The sequence below is a fragment of the Myodes glareolus genome, chromosome 5, assembly GCF_982192425.1.
Source record: "Myodes glareolus chromosome 5, mMyoGla1.1, whole genome shotgun sequence".
Classification (NCBI taxonomy): domain Eukaryota; kingdom Metazoa; phylum Chordata; class Mammalia; order Rodentia; family Cricetidae; genus Myodes; species Myodes glareolus.
In genome coordinates, this window is record NC_142030.1 from 87,776,417 (window position 1) to 87,793,069 (window position 16,653).

General features: G+C 40.6%; 1 protein-coding gene across 5 annotated transcripts in view; it reads left to right on the forward strand.

The window, feature by feature from the left end:
* Positions 1–16,653, forward strand: part of Camsap2 (calmodulin regulated spectrin associated protein family member 2) — a 90,133-nt gene that overhangs the window by 16,335 nt on the left and 57,145 nt on the right. For 4 of the 5 annotated variants that reach the window (XM_048430928.3, XM_048430930.3, XM_048430929.3 and 1 more), the window contains exon 2: positions 851–1,110. In XM_048430928.3, the coding sequence (XP_048286885.3) occupies positions 851–1,110 (260 nt within the window). Of the gene's footprint in view, positions 1–850; positions 1,111–11,508; positions 11,650–16,653 lie in introns of those variants that run through there. The other variant, XM_048430932.3, reaches the window with a different exon arrangement.

Consider the following 16,653-nt stretch of genomic DNA (forward strand, 5'->3'; position numbering starts at 1 on the left):
CATAATAAATAAATTAATCTTAAAAAGAAAAAGGAATGCAAGCTAATGCAATCCAGCCTGTGAAGAACAGGTTAGTAAGACATGCCATCTAGGTTCCTGCATCCAGGCCCTGCCCACTCCCTCAGTGATGGGCCCTGATGGACTATGATGTGAAACTGTAGACTGAAATAAACCCTTCCTCCCCAAGATACTTTTGGTTGGTGTTCTGTCACAACAGTAGAGCCCTGACGAAGACAGTAAGGCAGAGAACCTAAAACCCTAGTAGTGAGTACTCACTTTTCTTTCTGCATTGCTAGTGTTTAAATGCCAAGATTACCTATTAATTATTTTTACTTCTATTATAGGAAATAAAATATCCGCTAAGACATTTCATAATAATTACCTTTTGTTTTGTTTTCTGTTTTTGTTTTTGTTTGTTTTGTTTTAGAGACAGGATTTCCCTGTAGCCCTGGCTGTCCTGGAACTAACTTTGTAGACCACCAGTCTGGCCTCAAACTTAACAGAGATCTGCCTGCCCCTTGCCTCTCATGTGCTGGGTCTAAAGACGTACACCACCACTGCCTGGCTCACCACACTCTGAAGCTTTTCTCCTTGTTTGCTTCTCCTGTTGTGTATCTCAGAACCATATCTTCTATAGAGGGAATTTGTATCTTTCCTTTTAGGTCTTATGCCCAGCCCCCACACCCCAGGAAAAAAAAAAAAAAGGAAAATCATCTTGCCAATTAAAGGACTAATTAATATTTTTAGAAATAACTTCAAATTCTGTGATGTGAATAGTAATTATTAAATGACATGTGTGAATTTTTAATAGAAATGTTATAAAAAGATTTTTTCCCCTTAATTTTCATAGAAAATGTGCCAGAGGAACTTCAAGAACCGTTTTACACAGATCAGTATGACCAGGAGCACATCAAGCCACCTGTTGTTAATCTGCTTCTGTCTGCTGAGCTGTACTGTCGAGCTGGGAGCCTCATCCTGAAGAGCGACGCAGCGAAGCCCCTCCTGGGCCATGATGCCGTAATCCAAGCATTAGCACAGAAAGGCCTTTATGTCACTGACCAGGAAAAACTGGTAACTGAACGAGATCTCCACAAGAAACCCATACAGATGGTAAGTTTTTGTATATATGTAAGATTATTTCTAGTCTAAAATACATACATTTGTGAATTGTACTATAAAGTAGAAGGAAATACATTTGAACTTTTTTATGGCCTCCACACCTAGAGTTTAAAAGCCATCTTGTTCTTATAAAATTTGCTTCTTGTTCTTATAAAATTTGCTTCTAAGTGAAAGATTTTGACAGATTATTTTGGAATATTTGGAGCCCCTACTTTGGCTTCCATGTGTATACACCTATGCACACATACATATGCACACACAAAAGTAATATTTAAAAATGTAATGGAAAAATGGGGGAAAATCACAAATGTAAGTATTAATTTATATGCTTCAGTTATGGTAAATTCTTACACATTAGATATTTTAGCTTACTTAATAGCCATTAACTCATTCTGGTAGAAGATACATGTAGAAGGATTCTAAGTGGAATAAGTATGTAGGAACTCACAGATAGTCTATAGACATGAACCCAATTTTTTTTTTCCCTTTTGGTTTTTTGAGACAGGGTTTCTCTGTAGCTTTGGAGCCTGTCTTGGCACTAGCTCTTGTAGGCCAGGCTGGCCTCGAACTCACAGAGATCTGCCTGCCTCTGCCTCCCGAGTGCTGGGATTAAAGACATGTGCTGTCACCACCCGACTGAATCCAAGTATTTTGAAGCTCACAGTGTGCTTTGGGCAAATTTCACAAAATATAAGCATCATCAAGAATGTTTCTGAAAAGCAGTCTTTTGAGATGGCCCAGTGGGTAAGAGCACTTGTCATACTGTTGTGAGAACCTGAGTTCAAATCCTCAACACTAACATAAAAACAAGTCAAGTGTGATCTCTTAACTCTGTAACCTCAACACTGTGAGGTATAGATACAGGAAGATCACTGGGGTTTGCTGGCCACCAGCTTTGCTCCAGGTTCAGGGGAGACTGAAAGAATAAGGTGGAGAATGATGGAACAGATACCCAGCATATCCTTTGGCCTCTGTGCATGCACACAGATGTGTACACCCACATAAAGAATGCTAAAAATTAAAAAGTGGTTTGCATACTTAAATGATTTTTCATGAGAATAGTAGTCTTGGGATAAAGGACTATTATATAGAAGGGTGTATTATAAAACTCAAGAGTGAACAAAATCACCAGGTCTAGCACTAAGTGGAAGTGACTTTGCTCTCTGTTATCTTTTTTTTTTTTAAAAAAAAAAAACAACTCACTTTAATACTTGTAAGGAATTGAGAGAAACTTCTCAAGAGTAACTTAGTTAAAAATTTATAAAATAAATTATTAAGGATAACCTGGAATGTTGATCTTTTTCCACATGCGAGATTTTCAGTTCTCGTTGATAGCTCCAGATTCACATATGGTTACCCTCCCTGACTTGTCTACGTGTGCATATGTCACATGTCAACCATTCACTAGTTCTGGGGGCAGTTAAATTCTATTTCTGAATATGCCACAGTCAGCTCTTCAGGATTTACTCTCTTAGTTGGATTCATATGGCAGCTACATTCACTCCTGAGTAATTGGAAGTCTCAAGGCCAAGTAGATAGTTACACAGCACACTATTGACTGTGAAACAGCATTTGTTTGGGAGCTGCTCTTTCAGACCCAGGTAGGTACGCGTTCGGTAACCCAGATGTCCTAACATAGCTTATCTATCTTCTTAAAGCAAACTTTACTTACTTTCTACAGTTTTTCTAGTGCAGTTTGTATGTGTGAAGAAATAAAGTATTCGGTAGCCATCTAATTGCTTTACTTAGGTTTCTTTCACCCCGTAGAGCTTGCTGGCAACTTTGAATGTTTACTATTTACAGACTAATTTAAATAACTTATTGTGCTCCTCTTTCTATAGCGCTGACTTCTAATTGTTAACTATTATAACTTCAGACTAGACTCCATCAGTAGTATCACGTTTATAGACCTGAATTTGAATTGTATACTTTAATTTTTGTCAGAATCAAGAGTTTTTCAAGTTGTAACTTTTTATTGTTGCTCTTCTAAATTACTCTTTTAAAAGCCTATATGAGAACATTTTAGTGGTAAAATTTTGCTAAGGAATGTTTTAAATGTAAAGTGAGAGTTATTTAAATTACCAGTTGCTTCTTTGTCTTGCTTTTTAGAAGGTTTTCATTTAAAATAATGTTCTTCCAGTGAATGTATTGATACCACATTTTGCAGTTCTGAATAACTTACTGGTTTTAGTGGTTTTAGTATATTTTATTTCTGTGTGTATGCCTTGCAGCTTTGGAGTCAGGGTAAATATAATAGTGGCAGAAAAATCATCTTGACTTTTTGAAGGCAAATATTCTTCCCGATTCTTTTTTTTCAAAATGTACTTTACTTGATATATGTGAGTATATATTTTGCCCACATGTGTGTGGGCACTGTATTCATGCCTGGTGCCTACAGAGGCCAGAAGAGGGCATTGGGTCTCCTGGAACTAGAGTTACAGGTGCCTTTAGCCTCCATGTGAGTTTTGGGAACCCTGGTCTACTGCAAGAGTAGCAAGTGCTCTTAACAGATGACCTAGCTCTTCATTTATTTTTTTTTTATCAAAGTCTAAGACAATGTAATATTTAAAGAACTAATTTAAATGGTACGTTTTCCCTTTATTTTGACTCCGCCTTCTGATTGTTGGTTGTTAAAACTTCACACTAGAGTACATCAACTTTCTCACAATTGTGTATTTGTGAGAGTGGTTTTTCAACAAAATGTTTTAGTTTTTTTCTGGGAAATGAGATTAAAATGGGGTGAGAGGGATGAATAGAAGATTCCTTGTCATTTGATGTATTTCTGTAGTGGTGACTTTTGCATATAATTACATACACTATTTTAGAACTTACAGAGAAGAAATTTAAGTTTAAGAAGTGGTTTTACAGTTCTGAAGTGGTTTTACAGTCAGCCTTGATTTCACGTTAGCAGATTCAGCTGGAATTGAAGCTACTTCAGGAAACAAAACCAAAACTGTTCATAGTGAACAGCTTTTTTCCTTGTTATCCCCTCAACAATTTATTTTAACAACATGATATAGTGTTAACTCTCTGTTGGGTAGGACAGGTAACATGGAGAGAGGCATTATACATAAATACTCCATAGATGAGACTTGAATCCTCAGATTTCAGTGTCCCTAGAAGGTCCTGGAACAGCTGCCAGGACAGCCAGGAATGACTTTAGTTCAGTGTTTAAAAGCAAACTTTTCTGAGGATTGACAAGAATAAATAGTAATTAATACCAAATTTTTGACTGGTAATTAACCTAAGGAATAGTTGCATATGTGAAAATTACAGATGAACATTTCTCAACTAGAAGTATATTTTAGGCAAAATCTTATCAAAATTTCAGAATAAATACTGGTATCTAAGCTGACATGAAAAATGGACCCAAATGCTAATAAGTAAGATAGATTGAGAATATGGAAAAGGTTTTGATTGTTCTTTAGTGAAATGTAATTTCATGGGAATTAATATCAGTTGGGCTAGAGTGCTGCTCGGTATCATAAAATTTCAAGTGCTGAAACTAATTGCCAGTTTAGAAATCAGGAAGCAGTAAAATTAAAACATCCCAAAAGCTGTCTGGGAACTCTGAGTATAGACGGTGAACCTCTAGCCAGAGCTGCTGCGTCAGCACCTGTAGGGAAAGAGGCTGTGTGTTTGTGCATGTTCTGCTTTGGCCCAGAGTATTACTGTGTGCCCTGCCAGCTTTGAGCTTGTGGGATTCTTCCTGCTCCCGCCCTCTGCCACACTCAGTCCAGGGGCTTCTAGTTCCTAAAATCTGGTTTTTTATGGGTGATTTCTATGATCAAGAATGTATGGGAAAGGTTTATCTAATCCGGAGTTTTATTTTGTGCATATGATATCACATAGGGCTTGGCAGTGTGAAGTGATTTGCCTAAGAGAGCCCTGCTCTGTAGGGAAGCTAGTTAGAATTAGAACCTAGGCGTAGCTGTGGGTTTCTAAAGCATGCCCTGGCTGTCCTAGAGCTCACTATGTCGAGCAGGTTGGTCTGGAACAGAGGAATCCACCTGTCATCTAGACGAAATTGAGAGATCAAACTCTTGGTTGTGAATTAATTTTCCATCCATATTTGTTCATGAAAGTAGGGAAAAATTGATATCCATAAAACTAAGTAAATGTGCATATGTATATAATGACATGAGATTGTTTTTTAGATATGGTTTGCATGACAAGGTCTATTGTTTATTATTATATAAATCAAAGTATTTAATTGTAGCTGAGTCCTAAAGGCTCCCTCTGGGGAGGGGGTGAGAAGGGGCAGAGTCAATGGCATAGATTTGAGGAGTCAGTCAAGTGGCAAAGCACACTCATTTACTCAGCAATGGGGAGAGCCTTATATATCCTCCTCCCAGCTCCCAAGCTGTGTTCCCATCTGTTGACATTGCATGATTGTTCCTCATTGGCTAGGCACAATCAGGACCTTTGACAGTGCTTGTTGCTGGACCGTCAGACAGCATCACATGCTTGCCCCTCATTGACTAGGCCTGCGCAGGCCCTCTGTCAGCACTGTTGCTAGGTTCTCAGGCAGACTCCAGGCTGTCTCGGCCTTGGAGGCTTATCTTCCTATGCTTATTTTTTTTTTCACTTTTTATTTTGTTATGTTTTAATAAAATAAAAACATGAGACTGGGTCTCATGTTTCCTGGGCTGGCTTCCAATTTACTGTGTAGTTGCCTTGACCTTATATTCTCCTGCATATAACTCCCAAGTGCTGGACTCCCAGATGTAGATGTGTATCACTACGCCTGGTATTGGTAGGCATCAAATCTAGGTCTTCTTGCATGTAAGGAAGTCTCCCATCTGAGCTACATTCCCTGCCCCCAGATTTTATATTGAAATCCTTTATTCTAATGAATACAGAAGAAGTAACTTATTCTGTTTACTTAATTGTAATTAAAGTAGGATGATATATCACTGGATAAGTAAGGCATCACATGTTTTCTGCTGAATTGCCAATGTTGTTATGATGGAAGCTTTATTTATTTACTTGTTAATATTTACTTAGAATGTTTTTGATGAGAGGGTTGGCAAAGTCTTGCTACATAGCCCAAATGATCTTAAACTCATAATAATCCTCCATCTCAACCTTTTCAGTTCTGGAATTACAGCTGTATACTGTTACCTGACTATTTTATATATATGATGTAATATATATATTTGTGATATAATATATATATCTAAAGCTAAATAGTTGTAATCCATCTGTACTATGCTGCTTTATTATACTACCAAGGCAGGGTCAGTGAAGTTGTAGCTATGATATGGGAAGTCCTTCTGTGTATGTGTTGTTTTTATTGGTTAATGAATAAAGCTGTTTTGACCAGTGGCTTAGCAGAATAGAACAAGACAGGAATTCCAAGCAGATGGAGGAGGAAAGAATGTGGAGTCAGAGAAAAGCCATGGAGCCACCAAAGGAGACAGACAGACGTCCAGGAACTTTACTGGTAAACAATGAGCCTCGTGGTAAAATATAAAATAATAGAAATGGGTTGATTCATTATGTAAGCTAGCTAGGAATACACTTAAGTGATTGGCCAAGCAGTATTTTAATTATACAGTTTCTGTGTAATTATTTTGGGTCTGGGCGACTGGGAAATGAACGAGCAGTCTCCAACTACATAGCTAGACACAGATGGTGGAAATACACACACACAATACACACACACACACACACACACACACACACACACACACACATTGGTTTTTCAGGACAGGATTTCTCTGTAGCTTGAGCCTGTCCTGGATCTTGCTCTTATAGACCATACTGGCCTTCAAATCAAAGAGATCTTCCTGCCTCTGCCTTCTGAATGCTGGGATTAAAGGCATGCGCCACTACTGCCTGGCTGGTAGAAATATTTTTTTTTACCCTTAGTAAGGGTATTTCTATATATAAAGAAATTTTATCTTTTATTATGTTCTATGCTCTGTACTCAACTGATCACTGAGAGGATATCTTCACTTAAATAATGAGCTTAAGAATTTAATGAGGAAAACACTGGGGCAAGCCCCTCAGTCAGAAGGCAGGAAATGTGTGCTCTGAACTGTCAGCCTAAGCAGTAGACACCAACCACGAGGTAGAGGATGACCTCTGCTTGGTCCTAGGAAAAGCAGTGTAGGCTAGGTTGACTAACAGGATGGGGTGAACGTGGTGACTGAATTGACAGAACTGTTTGGCCCAAGTTTGTCATACTGTGAAGTATGTTGTTTATGAAATTGAAATGTGTCTCGAGGTCAGATGAAAACTGATACTAAGTATTTTACCTTTTTTCCTGAGTGACAAGATTACGGACTAATGGTCATGGTATTCTCCGTATTGCGTGTGTGTATGTGTGAGTGTGAGTGTGTGTGTGTGTGTGTGTGTGTGTGTGTGTGTGAGAGAGAGAGAGAGAGAGAGAGAGAGAGAGAGAGAGAGGGAGGGGGGGGATATGAGAATGAATACTTGTGGAGGTCAAAGGGTAACTGGAATTGCTTTTCTCCTTCTTTTATGTAGGTTCTGGGAATCAAACTGGGTAGTTAAGTTTGCATTTTACTTACTGAACCATCTTGCCAGTCCTTCATCCAAGTTATGAAGAAATTTTCTGGACTGGGAAATGAAGGGTGTGGTGTTGATAATGTGGGGGAATACAAGGCAGTGTTTAGTTGTAGCTTTAGCATAAGGTACTTATTGGGACATGTCAGGAGTTGATGCCTCAGAATGGATGGAAATGACCCGAATGCTGTGACAAATGTGTTCTCCTAGAAGGAAGAGAGACTTACACAGACTAGAGGTTAAACCCCACAGAGAGGGTATAATCAGATTTGTGTTTGAGAAAGTCGCTTTGGTAGTACTGTCCCTCGGGAGGGTAACATTGCTGGGGCTGAACTACAGAGGAGACAAGAGCTGGGGAACGGTTTGGGGAGAGATGGAGGGCTTGGTTTCTTAAGTTCTGTGAGATGAAGGTCAATTTTTGACTTCTCAGAGTTGGAAGATGAAGAGAGATAACAGAAAAAAAATCAGCCCATACATCACACCTCTAGTTAGTTAATTGGTAGTTAATAGTTCGAAGCAAAGAGCCCTTAGTTTACCTGCTCTAGAGCGCCTCGGGGTTGAGATGGTCTTTATCCTTAGCTTCTGTTCTCCCTCCCCGGTGTATCTGTGTGCGCCTGTGTGCCTGTGATCCCTTTGGCCTCACGTGGAGGCCAGAAGTCAACATGAAGATGTCCTTTCTGTTCGAAGATGGGGGTCCCTGAACCTAGGCTAGTTGGCTATCAGGTGCCCAGACTTGACCTGTCTCTGCTCCCCTGGGGCTGGGATTACAGATTTTTGTCACCATGCCCAATTTACTTTTGAAATCACTATTTTGCTACTTTTTGTGTCTGGGTACTTTTCCTGCATGTGTATCTACACCACATGCATGTGATGCCCAGAGAGACCAGAAGAGGGCATTGTATCCCCTCTTTTTTTAACTTAAAAAAATTGTTAGATGCCTAGTAGATTTCAGCTTATTCCTATAGAATGAAACCAAGTGAAGTTCCTCAGGAACAAATGATAGTCTACAGATGTTCTACCCAGCCAAGGTTAATTCAAAATTGCTTTTACATAGAGTCTTTTTTGTGAAGACAGGGCCATGATTATCGCCATATTATCAGTTCCTGGCCAAAGAGATGGAAAATCAATGAACATTTGATATACTTGTGAGTTTTTAAGAATTAGATGCATTTTGTAAGATCACATCTTTTTAAAAAAATAAAGAGTGCAGTATTGCTGTGCTTTGCTAGGCTTGGACTCAGGTGAGTTCTAGGATTATAGCTCCTGCCATAGGGTTTCTATTGCTGTGAGGAGATGCCATCTATGACCAGAACAACCGTTTGTTTGTTTGTTTGGGAGTTTTATTTTGTTTTTTTTTTGACACAAGATTTCTTTGTGTAGCCCTGGCTGTCCTGGAACTAGCTCTATAGACCAGGCCGACCTCAAGCCAAGGCAACTCTTATAAAGGAAAACATTTAGTTGGGGCTGGCTTCCAAGTTCAGAGATTTAGTCCATTATCGTCACAGTGGGAAGTATGGGGGTGCACAGGTAGACATGGTGCTGGAGAAGCAGGAAAAGATAGCCACTGGGCTTGGCTTGAGTTTCTGAAACCTCAAAGCCCACCCCTAGTGACACACTTCCTCCAACAAGGCTATGCGTAGTCAACAAGACCACATTTCCTAACCCTTTCAAATAATGCCACTCCCTATGAGCCACACCTTATGGGCTGGAGAGATGGGTCAGTGGTTAAGAGCACTCCATGTTCTTCCAAAGGTCCTGAGTTCAAATCCCAGCAACCACATGGTGGCTCACAACCATCTGTAATGAGATCTGGTGCCCTCTTGAGGAAGAGAGACCTGGTCATTTGTCCTCATTAACTTAACTTAGACCTTTAAACTCAATATGGATAAGTTCAGTAGAACCACCATATACGGGCTGCCCATGCATGCTTTGGCATGGCCAGAGCATAAATTTCGTTGATTTTCAGCCCACCACAGTTCCCTATTGTTACTACACTGCTCATTGTCTCTGTAGCTTATGAAATCCAGATGTGGCTAGTTCTTATAGGGCTGTCATGACCTTTTCTAGTCCTCTTTTTCACACAAAACTCTTGGAAGACAAACCTAACTGCACGCAAGACCATTAGGGGACAGTCATGATGCCATCACAGTCTCATTATTATCAGAAGAGGAGCCACGTTTTCATGCACAGCCAGCTGGAGAAAACTAGCTGACAAACTTCCTCTCAGTTTTTTTGAGGGTTCACTGACGCTTTTGCTGGTGGTTATTTTTATATAATAAAATATATTTCAGTGTACTTTGGTAACTTGTTTTAGATTTTGAGGTTTGAGGCACAATTTTTGGCTTAGAAGCAAGTATTATTGGAAAACTTTCAAATTTGGAAAACTATAAAGCACAAGCATTTAGAAATAGAGCATATGTGACTGCTTAAACTGCATTAGGCATGTCGTCTTGTACAGGGAGAGACCAAGGCCATCACTTTACCCTGTGGCACAGGGAATAGCAGTTATCTGAGCAGCGCTGGGCACTCCTGAGCCGCTGTGTGTAAGCTGTCATAAAAACAGACTTGCCCAGCTCCCCGTGGGTATGAATCTGAAAACACACACTCTCCGCTTAAGCCCTGACCTATAGAATGCAATCTGCTTTCATGAGCTTTTAATAAAACCCCTCTTTTATGGTCTCGATGATTAATTTTTCCTGTTTACATGTCTGATTGGTTCATTGGAAACCCCACTAATTCCTTAAAACATTAATTGATAACATTTGTTATGGAAATGATTAAAATTAAATCTAAAAAGTGTCTTTAGATTTTATTATGTAATAAGCTTCTGTCCTAACTGCAAACATACAACCAAACAGTGATTGTAAACCTATAAAAATGTTTCTAGAGAAATTTTTAGATTGCTTTGAGGTATACATTTTATTTGACACTTTGTGGTAAGAAATCAAATATTCACATTTGAAGAATTGTTCTGACTTAACACTAGTACCTGTGCATATTTATAGGGCAGGTATATAAAAGCAGTGCCTAGTGACAGGCTCAGGGTAATTGCATACCTGTTGCTCCAGACATCGATCATTCCTTTATATTAGGAAAATTAACCTACCCTTTACTAGACTTTCTTTTCCCTTTTTTTTTTTGTGGTGTGTATGTGGTATGCATCTGTTCATATCTGTATCTGTGTGGGCACATATGTGTGTGGGTGTGTACAAGAGGATGCATGTGGAGGCCTGCGGTCGTTGTTGGGAATCCTTACTTTTCCACTGTCTTCAATAAGGCAGAGTTCCCTGATATAACTGGTATTGTAAATTGGTGTTGTTTCTTTCAAGTATTTTTTTCTTTTCTTAAGATAATCACATGGACTTCCTCATTTATCTTGTTAATATGTGAATTAAGTGTTTTTCAAGGTTTTTTTTTGTTTGTTTGTTTGTTTTTTGTTTTTTGAGAAAGGGTCTCTCTGTATAACAGTCCTAGCTGCCCTGGAACTAGCTCTTGCAGACCAGGCTGGCCTTAAACTCACAGGGATTCGCCTGCCTCTGCCTCTTAGAGTGCTGGGATTAAAGGTGTGCGCCACCACCGCCCGGCATGTTTTTCAAGTATTAAGAATCTTAGAAGTTACCTCTGCTGGTCCTGGTATATTAGCCCCACCTCCATACACACTTATGTGCGTGCACACACACACACATACATACATATATGAATGATTTCATTCCACTCATTCATTCATTTAGAATGACCATTATGTGAGAGAGGTTTCAGTATCTGAGCTCTCTCAACCTTCTCCCTTCCTTCCTCGTTCCTTCATTCCCTCTCACTGTTTTCTTTTATTAGGTCTTGACAGGAATGACACCATTGTGATTCTAACAACTTTTACCTTTCCTTCTCTTGGTGAAGATTTTCTCTGAAAGTATCACTGATCAATCATCCTACAGTTAAGTTTTGACTGAGCCTTGGTGCTGAGATGGTCTAGTATGGCCCCACATTCAGGGGAAGCGATTGGTGAGTAGACACCAGTGTCAAAGCCCTTTCTAATCATGTTAAGAAGCAAGAGGGCTTAAATTGTAGTTTTCTGGATTTGCCTGGAGTTCACTATTAAGTTCAATGATTTTCCTTTTCCAGAGATGGTTTGCTATTTCCCCCCAGGGCTGGGCCAGCATTGTTTTGTTAGGAGTTTTACTTCTGCAGACCTTAGACAGGGAATAGGGGCAAACTTTTAAAAGAAACCAATATTTAAAAAACAAAAACAAACGACTAGTAAGTACATAACAAAGCAGCTTGCATAATGGCTTTGGGCCATGAATCTGGGCCTAAGCGCAATTAGGTGAGCCCTGTTTCTTCTGTTTAGCCTGTCTTATTTTTATGCAGTTGGGTTTCAGTTCCCTAGAGTAGTATTAATTGGGACACAGACAGTTTTTTATTTAACCAACATGTAGTCTAGAACTATTTTATCTTCTAGTACCCATACCTGTGTGGAATTTGGAATGTTTAAAATAGAGAGTGAGAGACCATCTATACAGTTTGAACAAATGGTTACATTAAGGATGTTGTTAAAGTTACCTGGTGAACCAAAGGATTCCTTGAGTTGAGTTCTGCATAGCTACTCACAGTAACTATTGGTTGTGAAGCAAGTATTCACAAAAATCTTGTGTAGTAAGTAGGTCCTTCCCATTGGATTGTAAAAATACATCCAGCTGGAAAAACTGGATGACAGAAGTGGTTCTGATGAAACTCTGATAAAAGCCTAGTCGTTGACAAGAATATTCAGTTATTTTCATAGCATAAGCTTTAAGATACCTCATGCCAGGGCCATAACACTTTTGAAATTTTCATGTATCTTGTACACATCCACATCAATGAGAAGTCTATTGTATGACTTGAGAGCCTGTTATTACATGTGTTTCTGTAGATAAGATGGAATTTAACCTGTAAACTGCCCAAGGTAAAGGTAGTTTTAGGTCAGAAAGGCCTGACTCACACCCAGAAGTGTATGGACAGTACATTGGAGTTACATTATTAAATTAAAAAGAGGGTATTTAAAGAGGACCCAAGGGATTGAAGGAGGTGAGGCTGGATCAGGGAGGAGTTGGAGGTAAACATGGCCAAAATACATTGTATGAAACTCTGAAGGAATTAATAGAAGTGTTTATTTTTTAAAAGACATTTCAGAACTTTAACCCTAAGGAAGTTAGCTAAGATTACCAAACAGTTTTAAAGCATTTTATTTTTGTAACCTTTGTGAAGAAAATAGTTGTGAGTGGTTCTGCATTAAATGTCTCTAGAGACTTGACCCCAGGGTGACACCGTAGAGAGGTCTCTCCAGGCCGTTAGAGCATGTCCTTCCAAGGGATAGCACAGCTCCAGTGGCCTCTTCTCTTCCACTCTCCTGCCGTGGGGTAAGCAGTTTTATTCTGTCACGACTCCTGCCATGACTTGTACCAGTGCCACAGGCCAGTAGGTAAACTAAAGCCTTCAAAACTATGAGCCAAAGCGAACCTTTGTCCTGAGAAGTTTCTTGTCTCGATTGTTTGTTACAATAACCGTAAACCAACACAGTAGTCATCTGTTTAATCAGAGTGGTAATTCAGAGACTTTGGACGTGGCTCAAGCCTGTAATCCTAGCATTAAGGAGGCAGAGGCAGGAGTATCCTAAGTTCCAGGCCAGTCTGTGGTATAAGCAAGACCTGTCTCACAAAACAAAACAAAACAAAACATGTAGTGAGGGGCTGCGGGCAGGCCTGCTTTTCATCCTGCCCAGCTCCTGCATGGCTAGCTTAGCCCCAAAAATAATAACACATAAGTTGTATTCATTTAAATACTGCCTGGCCCATTATCTCTAGAGAGTTAGTTACTGGCTAACTCTCACATCTTGATTAACCCATTTCTAATCATCTATATAGCACCACGAGGTGTGGCTTACCGGGAAAGATTCAGCATGTCTGACCTGGTGACTGGCTCCATGGCGTCTGCCTCATAGGCCTCTTCCCAGCATTCTGTTCTGTTTACTCCGCCTACCTAATTTTCTGTCCTATCAAGGGGTCAAGGCAGTCTCTTTATTGACCAATGAAAATAACACAATAGACAGATAACCCTCCTCCATCAAAAACAAAACAAAAAAGACTTGAAAAACAAATAAAGAAAATTTTTTCTTAAGGTTTTCTAGATTGATAAACAAAACCTAGTAAAGATAACACAAACACAAGAACTTATCTCAGCAAACCATAAATGTTTGTTTTCCTAGCCTTGTTGCCAAAGGTCATAACAAACCTTTTTCAGGATGATAGCTTCTCTTTGGGAAACCACATAGCCAGGTAGACAACCTGGGTCTCACCTGATAGAAAAGCACTTGAATTTAATTAAACACTGGAGTGTACATGTCCAAGGTTACGAACACACATCATACTATAAGCAAGAAAATCGATACGTTGGGCGCAGAAACGTATGACCATAGAAGTAGAGTACAGTTCAAATATAACATCTAGAAAAACTTACAAGAGTTGACTAAAGTTTGAGACAGAGAGACTCACCACATTAGGTAAGAAACTAAAATAGCAGAAACAAAATGCACAGTTCAAAGGGGGGTTAAAACTCAGGGAAACGGTGCAGAATTAAAAAACAAAACCTTATGAATTCTAGCTAAGAGTACATCAGTATTTTTTTTGTTTCTTTTCTTGTTGTTATTACTTTCTTTTTATTCTTTGTGTCTTTCATATCATGTCTCATGATCCCACCCATTTTCCCATGACCCCCCAAAATAAAACAAAATGAAATTTAAGCGAACAAAAATAGAAAGGGAAAATCTTATCATGGAAGCTGCAGTGTAACACAGTGAGTCACATTTTTACACGCGGGTATTTATTGCACTACATTGAAACAGTCACTGGTCTAGTTCAGGCCCCTGGTCTCTGCTGGGCCATTGATTCTGGACCCTCACTGGGACTCTTTCTGGACATTCTGTTGCTGCCCTGTGTTGAGATCCTGCAGCCTTGGGTCTGCAGGGTCAACTCCCCACCCCCACCCCTGTGCTCCAGCGGATCACAGATGTGGATCAACTGGGCCAACACATAACCTTGATTCTAGGCCTAGTAGTTGCAGGGTTGATCAGCCCACCAGCTCTCCCCTGTCCTCACCTCCAGGAAGAGCTCTCCAGCATTGCCCTGGTTAGTTCACCTTCTGGAGCTATGGGCAGGAGGCGGGGCCAGCTCTCCTGTTTTGTTTCTCAGGATCAGTTCTTCCACACTTCCACTTTGAGGGCCAACTCTCGAGTGCTGCAGCTGGTGAGGGGCAGGGACAACTCTCCCACTTTTATGAGCTCAGGTTCAGCTCTCCCATGCTCACTGGGGCTCTCCCATGCTCACTGGGGCTGGTTCACCCACACCTCTGCCAACATGGTCATCTCTACTGGGCCACCCAGGCAAGGAGCAGGGCCCACTTTCCTGAGTGCTGCAGCTGGTGGGAGGGAGGGTCAGCTCTCTGGTTTCTGTAGCAGGGAGTGGGAGGGCATCTCTCCCCAACCTACTCTGCCACATGACATGAGTAGTGGGGACAGCTCTCCCATGCCCACAACTTCAGGCCTGGCTCACCCACATATCTGCTTTAAGGATTGGCTCCATTGTGCTGCTCAGGTGAGATGCAGGGCTTGCTCTCCTGAGTGTTGCAGCTGATGGAGGGCAGGGACAGCTCTCCTGCTCCTACAGCCTCAGGCCAGCTTTCAACACTGCCTCAGGTGTTGATGGGCAGGAGGTGGGGAGGTATTTCTCTGCCACTCACGTGGCCATAAGACAAGTACATCAGCATTTTCAGAAAACTTTTGAACTGAATTAGATTCTTCCTTTGTACCAGTATATTAATGCTTAGTTTTTGGGAAAAGCTATAGTAATTGCCTCTAACTGTACCTGTGATCCTGTGTTGAGAATGAGTTGGAGCATTGGTGGCCCAAGGGCACAGTGACAGTGGAGCCCCCAGAGCCTGCTCGCCTTCTCCCAAGAAAGTACCTGTAAGTCCTACAGCTGAATCTCCAGGCCTTCATCCATCCCATGGTTTTCCCGTGGTTTTCTGTAAAGTCTAAGACCATTGAAGGGATTGAAGGGAAATTTAGCTCCCCCTAGTCTGATCAAACTCTGAATATATCCTCTTCCTTCATAGTCTGAGGCCCTGATCTCATGGCAAGGAAGGAAGCTAACGTGGTGGGTTGTGCACCCAAATGTCTGGAAACATTATTGTGGCCAGCCCCATGCAAACCTGCCTCAGCCTTTTGTGACCTACTGCTGTTATGCCCAAATCCATGAAGTCCCCCAAAAGCTAACAAGGAGAGTGAGTCCCGTATGTAAAATCAAAGAGCCTTTATTTTGTGCAAGTTTGCAAACTTAGTCTCTCCACATGTCCAACGTATTGGAATAAATGGAGGACCCGGAGCTCAGTCAGAGTTGGGTTTTTATAGTAGTAAAGGGGGTGTGTGTGAGGGGTTTCTGATGTTCAGGACCCCTGATTGGTTGACATTTGTCTAGGGGTGTCCTGGTGAATGTGTGCTGGCAGGTGATCCTATCTACAGAGGTTGGAATGTTAGGCATTTCCTTTGGATGGTCTGTTCTTGGGTGGTACTCAGGTAATCTTAGTTTACGGTCCTTCCTGCAGCTAGGTATTGCTTCAGGGTAAACTACTGAGACTTAGGCCTCTATTAAACTTATCAATGGCTGAGTCCTACTCTGGCAGGTGTTAACGGTTGGAAGTAAAGAGCTAATCATGGCTGGCTCCTATAACTGCAACAGGGTCTTGCAGTGTAGTGAGGACAGCCTGAAACTCACAGTGAAGCCTCAGGCTGACCTTAAGATAACATTTTCCTGCCTCAGTCTCACAAGTGCTGCTTTTAAGTATGTGCCCTCTGCCCAGTTTAAACCTTTGTTTTTGCTGTGTATTTCCCGCTTCCTATTTTGGAACAATAGAGTCATTCCGCTAAAGGACAAAATTTTATCCCATATAAGATATCTCTTTAAAAAATGCCTTTTT